General features: G+C 39.7%; 1 protein-coding gene across 2 annotated transcripts; it reads right to left on the bottom strand.

Annotated features, from left to right (window-relative positions):
- Nucleotides 1–599: 599 nt before the first annotated feature.
- il12rb2l (interleukin 12 receptor, beta 2a, like) lies at nt 600–8,632 on the bottom strand. Of its 2 annotated transcripts, XM_076086158.1 has the most exons (15): nt 8,477–8,631; nt 8,097–8,192; nt 6,406–6,550; nt 6,146–6,294; nt 5,763–5,911; nt 5,375–5,516; nt 4,770–4,846; nt 4,423–4,660; nt 3,707–3,901; nt 3,376–3,480; nt 3,104–3,250; nt 2,232–2,396; nt 1,995–2,064; nt 1,536–1,635; nt 600–1,311 (listed from the first exon to the last, which is right to left on the bottom strand). In XM_076086158.1, the coding sequence occupies exons 2-15, from the start codon at nt 8,164–8,166 to the stop codon at nt 985–987; spliced, it is 2,079 nt and encodes a 692-aa protein (XP_075942273.1). In that variant the 5' UTR covers nt 8,167–8,192; nt 8,477–8,631; the 3' UTR covers nt 600–984. The 2 variants fall into 2 exon arrangements, with proteins under 2 accessions (XP_075942273.1, XP_075942274.1); XM_076086159.1 differs by lacking the exon at nt 1,536–1,635 and having other exon boundaries at nt 1,126–1,311; nt 8,477–8,632.
- Nucleotides 8,633–8,968: the final 336 nt, after the last annotated feature.

Genomic DNA, 8,968 nt, shown 5'->3' with positions numbered 1-8,968 from the left:
TGGTACGGATTGAATTGCATTACAGTGATACTTATAATTCATATAAGTATCTACAGGATGTGGGTGTGGTTTGTTTTTATCATATTAGTGATCAGTTGCAACTCATCAAAACAAAATGAATATGATAAATGTCCTCAACTGTTTTTTCAGTTTAAATGAAATGTGTACTACATTTTATAAATGTAGTTATTAGCTAAGAATATGTTTAAAGGATAATTTAGTCCTGGGCACGATGCACAGCAGATATTTAATAAGAATGCGGCTTATAAATCCAACACTTCAACACTGTTCTCCTTTAGTAAATAATTCAGTATTTGTGTGACATTTCTTTTTACAATCGACACTTGACATGACAAGGTAGTACAAAATATAAACCATATAGGTGTTTCGTTTTTTTCCTTTTTACATTAGATATTGTGAAATGTAGATATGTATGGTGTTTTGTGGCTTCACGTGTTTATTATTACTTGAATATTTTTAAGGCTGTGGAATGACTGTCTTGGAACACACTGCACCATATTCCACCATATTCCACCGGCATGGCTGTGTTGTCACTAAAGTGAACTAAATCGAACAAGTTAGAAACTCTGCAGTCAGACCCTTATTAAAATAGTTTATTTATATATGACACATGCACAAATTTACATTTTACTCATAAAAATATAAAGTTTAAGGTGCAACAATGTTGACAAAAAAACCTGAGGCGTTTCAGGCCTAACATAGGTAATCACTGAAATAAGAAAAGTAAGAAAAAAACAAACCGATCGAATAAAGCCAAATGAAAGACGTCATAAGCTTTAGTAGATAAATCTCTCCAATGACCTGAGTCGCCCTCCTGGGTCCTGCAGAGAGGATATAGCAGCCTGACCAGAGGGTCATTGTCGAAAATAACATTTCCACATTGAACATTTTCTGCATTTAAAAGAAATGTAAAAAAAAAACACACGTCTGAGATGAACGTCTATGAGCCAACGTAGAGAAACATCAACCTTCCAGTACTTCCATAGCAGTGGGCATGAAGTGCTTTTCGTAACCCTCTGATGAACTCCAACTAGCTTCCCTGTCCCCCTCCTCATCTGAGTCAACCATTTTGCTGTACTCCTCTCTTCCTCTGTGGTCTGTCCTTTGACACTCCTCTGTGACAGCTTCCTCCCTCCGATCATCTTGGCAGTCCACCTGTGAGCACCCATCTCCGACCGCTATCCTCGTTAACCCGTCAGGGCCGGAGGATTTCTCCACGACCTCCAACAGAGAGATCTTGGGATGCGGCTCATTCACGGGAATGCAGATCCAAGCCAAGGAGTCATTAATCTACAGAGAGATCACACACAGACCCGGGATGTAGTATTTGGTCGTTTTGGTAAAACACACGAACAAACTAGGACTTGACTACATTAGTGAGCGTGTAGTTGTAAACGCAATAAGCAGTTACCAGCTGAAAAGCAAAATAATGGCATCAACAATCAGCGTAAATCCTGTTTCCGAGATTAGAGACAAAGACAAAGAGGTGCTGTTATTTCAGTCCAGTCTCTCACCTGGTGCTTCATGTGTCTGAAAATGTGGCTGTTGCGGGCATCCGGCACTTTTGTCAGAGAAACACTGAGGCACCATACTTTGTTTTCTTCTCGACAAGCACTGGCAGACACATATGAGTTAAAAACAAACAAGCATAAGAAACCCTCAGGTTCAATGAAAAAGAAAAATGTGCACATTGATGTATTATTAGCTTCAATGTTTACATCCACAACAATCATGGAGAGGATTTGAATTAAATATCCTTTTTTTTTATCCTTGCACTGTGCACAGTTTTAGCACCCCAACACTGAAAAATTATATGTTTTTGCTTGTTAAAGTATTTCAAGTGTTATTAGAGATTAGTGAACAATAGTCAAAGTATTTACCAAGAAAAAGCAAAACAAACGTGCTGTATCACAGCTATACAACACAAGATGCTTCATAACTATAAGATAAGTATGTTTAAATGATTATCTCACCTGTATAAAATACAAAGCACGCATATCACGGCCAACAAAATGATTCCAAGCACAACTGCTATTAAGTGCGCTGAAAAAGAGAAAAACGAGACGAGAGAGATAAACTGATTAGGCGAGTATGATTAATCCACGTATTGTAAGAAATATCAAATTACACCTCTTAAAATTCTCTGTCATACAGCTCATCCTGAGCTCATCACATTCAACAAGAAAACAATTAGGTATGTGATGTAATACCAAAAGGTTCATGGTCCTTGGTTTTGAACTCTGCCGTTTTATTCTTTCCCGGTCCGGCTAGCGTCACAGCTCGGATCCGCACCTTGTACTCCTGTCCAGGACTGAGATGCAGCAGCTTAAACGTCTGACTGTCATGCTGCGGTGATACACTCACATTGTACAACACTAGGAGAGACAAATTGTGTGGAGTGAGGTTCAGTAAACAGAGAACAGCTGACAGAAACAAACCAAATTAAGTGTTCTATTACTTTAGTTTGCCTGTTACTACTTTTCTTTATTTCTTGCACGTGCATTTTGATTTAGCAATATGTACGCTGCATTTAGGCCAAGGAGAGCTTTGAGGTAAAGGCTAATGTCAAGATTTTATGTAATGTAAATTAATTAATTAATTAATTCATAGATAGCACAAAGCTATTTTGCCACTGATCATCTATGGGCCGCTTTAAAGTACCAGTTAAACTGTTGTGGCAATGTGCACGTTCTAGAATGTTGGTGATGCTGCCTAAATTATTTTGAATTGATATATTTTTCATAAAATTTTCTGAAGGTACGCCTTGTCTTATAACTATGTTGTATAAAGATAACAATCATACTATTTGAACAACAATTCCAACATGCTGATGTTTAGCAGTTTTAGTTTAGCATGCTAACATTTGCTAATCATCACACAGCTGAGGCTGATGGGAATGTCATTAGTTTTGCAGGTATACAGTCAAAAACCGACCTGATGGTGCTGGATGAAAAGTTTCGCTTTTATCAAAGTTAGTAGAGGTGTGTACCAAATTTGATGGCAATCCATCGCACAGTTATTTGCAATTACTTTGTTTCCTAAAGTAATTACTACAACTGTGTTATATATTGTTGCTGTGTACCGTTGTGTCTGTCTGCTCCACTCTCTAATACTATTTGGTAGTACAGGATCACCCCGTTCTGCTCGGAGAGGGGAATAGACTCCCAAGACAGGGTCACATAAGTGTCACCGATGGAAGACACCTCAAACGATGGCCCTCTGGAGGGGGCTGAAAAGAGAGAAGAGAAAGGTACATGATGGTTCCACGTTTATTCCAGTTAATATGAGAAGTTTGCCAGTGGAAGTAAAACATTGTTTTTAAAGATAGCTCAGAAACAACGCATTAATACTTACTTCCTTGAACTGAATATCCGATAACTGGTGGAAGGTGATGGACTTTCCTGCTGTTTGATACAGTAAACAGTGACACTTGGTAGGCTGTGTATTTTTTATATCGACCTGTAGGTGGAGACACAAACCAGATTAAACAGCCACTTTGAAAACAGGCAGCACAAGCCCAACCTTAAAGTAAGAAGATTCATTCTCCAAATTGAAAATGTATTATAACAGATTATCAATGAATGACGGTTTCTTTGAATGAATGTTCTCCATCACTTTCTGGGCCTATACTCAATCAGATGTTTGAAATATTTAAACAGCGTTGTTGTATTCAAATCAAACAGACCTTCAAAGATTCCTGTTGTCTGGCTTTTGTTCACTTTGATCCAACCAAATCCTTGGCCTGGAGGACATCCTGCTTGCTTGTATTGCACCACATATTCCTTCAGGTTGTCTGAGAGCTGAGCGGGCGGATCCCAGGACACAGTGAGGTTCTCTTCATTCATCACGAGGCGAATAGCTTGCTCGTTTTTCTGTTCACCTGAGCAAGAGACAAGTCCTTTGTTAGTTCTTATACGCCGCAACAATAGTAGAAATACAAGGGAAGGAACTAGAGAATTGGATCAAAATATATATAATTATTGTCCATCATTTTAACTATAATTTCATAAGTAATCATTTGATGATTCTACATTTTATATTGAAGGACATAAAATCAGCTTTATACATTTAGTCCATTTGGTGATTATTAAGTTCACATTTAATAACCCGAAGAGCCAATTTTTGCTTCGAGGAATAATTCTCAGATTTAAGAAAACGTTGACGTGATGAGGCAGATTACCTGCAGCCTTTGACTGATTGTGAGCGTGTCTCAGTGACTCTCGATGAACTCGAAGTTCTTACTTTTGGCTCTGAAAGGCTTTCTGAATAACTCTTAGACCAAAAAACGTATCCATCCAGTTAGGAGCTGCTTTAAGCCTCCGGGTGTTTTGTGAATACGGCCTCTGATACAAAGCTTTCTGTACTTACTACTTATACTTTTGACTCAATGACAGTTGATACCTGGTGTTGGCAGAGCGAGGTAAGAAGGCTTTGTGGCACCACGAGCATTGTAGGCAGACACGCTGACTGATGCTACGTCCTTCAGAGGGGAAGTGAAGTGGCATTGCATCTCTTCACAGGCCAACCGGCCCTTTGGCTCAGCTGTGGACATGTTCACCAACACCGGGGCGCCGTTATTGTAAGACAGTCTGACTTCATATCCCAGAATGAGGCCGCGAGCTTGAGATATAGGAAGCTTCTGGATGGGATGAAGAGAAGGAAGAGGGTTAGCGAGTCGCGTGTCTGCGTAAAGTGAGACTCTGGTTTCAGTCAGAGAATAACGGTTGTGGGGTAATGTGCTGACCTACCTTCCAGGTCACAACACAGTCAGAGATTTTCTGGGATATCCCACAATCCCTCCATACATCCAGCTCTCCATCTGGGGCTGAACAAGGGGGGAACAAGTTAGAAAAACAAAGAGTTAATGGCCAAATCAGACCCAGTGCAGGTTGGTGGTTCATAATGTCAGCAGATAAATGGTTATTTTGTTTAGTGGATAAGACAATACTGTTGGGGCAAATTGGATTATTCTTTTTGTTTCATCTTTACATAATTACTGTCAGCATACTGTACATATTGAAACGGTAAATATCTGTACAATACTGTATATCTAGTGGCAGGTTAGCTTAGCATCTAATGGAAACGGCTAGCTCTTTCCAAAAATAACAAAATCCACCCATCAAAAATGCCAAATTGTTTTATCTACACTTGGGTTTTTGTATGGATTAAACAAACAAGACATGTGCATGTTATTTAGTGAGCTGTAGAGGTACAAACTATTCCTGAAATACTTTTTAACTGAACAGGTAAAAACAGTATAAAACAAACAGCAGAAACCGTAGACATTTTGCAACCTTTTCCGAGTTCTTTGCCGACGATAAACTTGGAGACCGCATCACAAGTGAGGACTCACCCGTCTCTGTGCTTCGTATTCTGTGGATTGCGCTCCAGTCACTCATCAAGCCCCGGTTACAGGAACAGCGAACTTGAAATTCATAGACTGTGCCGGGCTGGGGACTGTCGACTGTATAGCTGCCATGGAGTACATCCTTGTCCTGTGTAGAATGGGGAAATAAAACAAGCATGTATTCAGTTGACAAAGCTTCAGACAATCAATGATACAGTTTTTCTTGCAAGATTACCTTTGAGGGGTTTTTTTCAGGGCAATAATTGAAACATTTTGCACTTTCTTCTCAAAGTCAACTTACTCCATTACAGAGTGTGGACCATGCTGAGAGGAAGAAAAGGAAGCAATAGGAAGGAAAAGGAAAATAGTGGAAGACAAAACCTAAATCAGAGACCTCACGCCAGACTTGCTCTGCCTCGGTCCGATATTGGACCTCACATTGACCCAAAGAGAGATCCTCATGCTCAGCACAGGTGGAATTCCAGGAAAACTCTAAAGAGTCCTGATCGCTGACTGATGAGACTGTAGGAGGAGGCAGCTTGACTAGAAACAGAGAGAGATACACAAAAGCAATCTAAAACGAAATGTCACTTCAATCAAAATCAATCATTTGACGATAAATTACAAGAGTCACTAAAGTCAGTATCAACTTTTTACTATCATACAGGTACATTGCAGTGATTTCTGTTGGCATCAAGTGCTACTTATACTATTATTACTGTTGTTATTGTCGTTCGTGGTGATGTCTGTATTGATGAATGTGCAGGACTAACTCACTGATATCAGCTGTATTGAACAAAGCAGCCTGAGATTTGGCAGAACCATGCTGGTTCTTAGCTTGGACCCAAACACGAAGCTCCCCGTGGATGTAGTCTTCCCGATCGATAGTCCCACTCGTACTGGTCCCATTGATCCCATACACCTGCCTGGAAGACAAGACATGAGGAGTAAAACAAATTCAGAAGGCTTCTCCCAAAGTTATCAGATTATTAAAGTTTGTCAGATGACAATGAAGGAATATTTCTGGTTGTGTTTACTCGCTATTTGCTGACTTCCAGTGCAGGCTGTAGTGCGTGGGGATCTCAGGGTCCAGCCTTGAATCCCACTTACAGCGTATATGTTCACAATTTTTCTCATCACATGGGATGGAGCACTCAGGAAGAGATGGAGAAGCAGGAGGAGCTGGAGAAACACAGAGGGCAAGGGATGAAATCAAAAGTGATTCTGTTTTTATAGTACTTAGAAAAACAGTTTCAACTAAAAGTGAACATCATGAAGGCAGGATTTCTTGCATGGCTGTTGAATTAGGCTGCGTTAGTTGTAACCGAATAAACTGGCAACTTAGAATTCCAACCATGACATCTGAAACACCAAATTCAATTAAAACGTATATCTGCATAGCAAGTAAGGTTTTAGTTTGGTTTTAAAATAACACAAGTGTCAGAGAAAGTTTTGATTTTTTTTAAAACATCACTTTACACGTCGTATGAAGAGCTCTTTAAATGTCCAAAACAATAGAGTCAGTGTCAGACTTAAATATCCAATCCAAAAAGCAACGGTACTGACCCACCGTGACAAACGTCCAGGAGTCACAAAAACTAATTCAGAAAGAAACACACAGCTAAAACAGAAACAGATGAACACAAGGAGCCTAAATGAACACACTGTAAATCTCTCCCAAAGCTCATCCTAGTCAGAACATCCAGTATTGATTGACTGTAAGATTGAGCAGTTTGACTTGTGCAAATGAAATGCAAATTCTTATTAGTGTTCATGAGTGTTTTAGTCGTATAGATTGAATTGTAATAATAGCAAAGCAGAGAATATCTGAGAGAAGACTGAAAAAGCACCAGAAAGCTTTAGATAGAAGAGTGATCTTCACCACAAGAAAAATACAAAAAAAGAGTAATTTTCATATGTTTGTGAATCCGCCCACACCCGCACACACACACACACACACACACACACACACACACACACACACACACACACACACACACACACATTTTTACACACCTTTACCCATTTCTTAAAAGCCTCTACACTTTTCACGGTGATTAATTCAAAGCAGGATGTTGCAAGAAAGCACCCTTCCTGTAACATTAACAGGAAATGAGCACTTTGATCAGGTTGGGTCCAACTGCACCCTTCCCTCGTCACCATTTCCTCTTCAAGACAAAATGTAACGCAGTAATACAACATCATAAAGGGTCAGTCCACAAATCAAGAAACTTACAGGTACCTGATCTGCATAGAGCCCTTAGTATAAACATGCTCAGCGTGCACAACATGTGCTGCACATTAAACCATAGGCATGAATCATCTACAGTATACTTAGTTGGAGATACGTTTTGAAGTGGAAGACAAAGAGCTTTTACTTGAATAGTGATAGCAACGCTTGCATGAAGTCCTTGATATTGCTTTAACAATTCAATGTTATAGCTGGTTGAAAGTGAGCTAATTGTACATGCTTTACCTACCCATAGTTTATATTATTTATTTTTTTATTAAGCTGATCATGTATTTTGTATGTGCAATTTTATGCAGCAAAGTTTGTACTATTGTATAGTTAAATATGGTGGAGTGAAAATGGCAATATTTCCCTCTGGATACGGTGGAGTAAAAGTATACAAAAGCACTAAACAAAACAAAAAGGCACCTGAGGATAGGAGGAATTTAACTTATACAGTATTAAAGTAACGTGTGCAATAGCACTGAATAAACCTACCTGGAGCAAAACACTTTGGCACGATGACCAGCAAGATGGATAGAAGCCACCTTGACCCAAGTGTGGCCATTACATTTGGACCCAGGCCTCTACTGCCTGAGGGGGGTAAAAAACAACACACATGACAAACACATACACACACGTACTGTATATACACACACATAAACAAAGTATCAACCACGGAAGCTATAGCCTGTAACTGCTACATTCCTCACATCCAAGCACTGTGCTGCTGTTTGTGACACAATAAATGTAGCTTTCACCAACACGTGCATCGAAGTTTGACGTGAATAGCCTTAACTGTACATGTCTCAAAACAACAGAAAGCTGTTTTGTTCCTCTATATTAGCAAACTATCATTATTGACTGTTATTATTTACCTCATCGTGAGACACGCCGGGCAGTCTGTCGCGCATTCTTTAGCGAAATGAAACAGGGTTTGCAAGGAGTATTGGAAGAAAGTTAGTTATGAAGTTCAAGTCAGTGTAGCTATTTCACCGGGTAGCCACGCCTATTTCTGGAATTACCAGTGACGGGAATCGCGCGCGCGCGTCAAAACCGCACGCTCACGTGAACTCAGCTCAGTCTCCTTCCTGCTGTCTGTGTGATGCAGGTCCAACAACATCAGCCCAAGTATCTTCACATAGAAACAACACAGGCACATTTTCATGACAAAAAGCGTGCGTGATAGACGAGGTAGTGATTGTAACCCAGAGACCACACCTCATCTGAAACCCACTAGTATTTTTTTCAGTGGTCGGCTATACAAGTACTTTGTTTTACTCAAGTACAATTTTAAAGAACTTTACTTGAGTACTCCTTTTTGTACTACTTTCTTCTTCTAGTCCACTGCCATTCAGAGGAAGATATTG

This window comes from Anarhichas minor, unplaced genomic scaffold (assembly GCF_050575085.1).
Source record: "Anarhichas minor isolate MPS153535 unplaced genomic scaffold, ASM5057508v1 ptg000007l, whole genome shotgun sequence".
NCBI lineage: Eukaryota > Metazoa > Chordata > Actinopteri > Perciformes > Anarhichadidae > Anarhichas > Anarhichas minor.
This window is presented reverse-complemented; position numbering and strand designations above follow the sequence as displayed.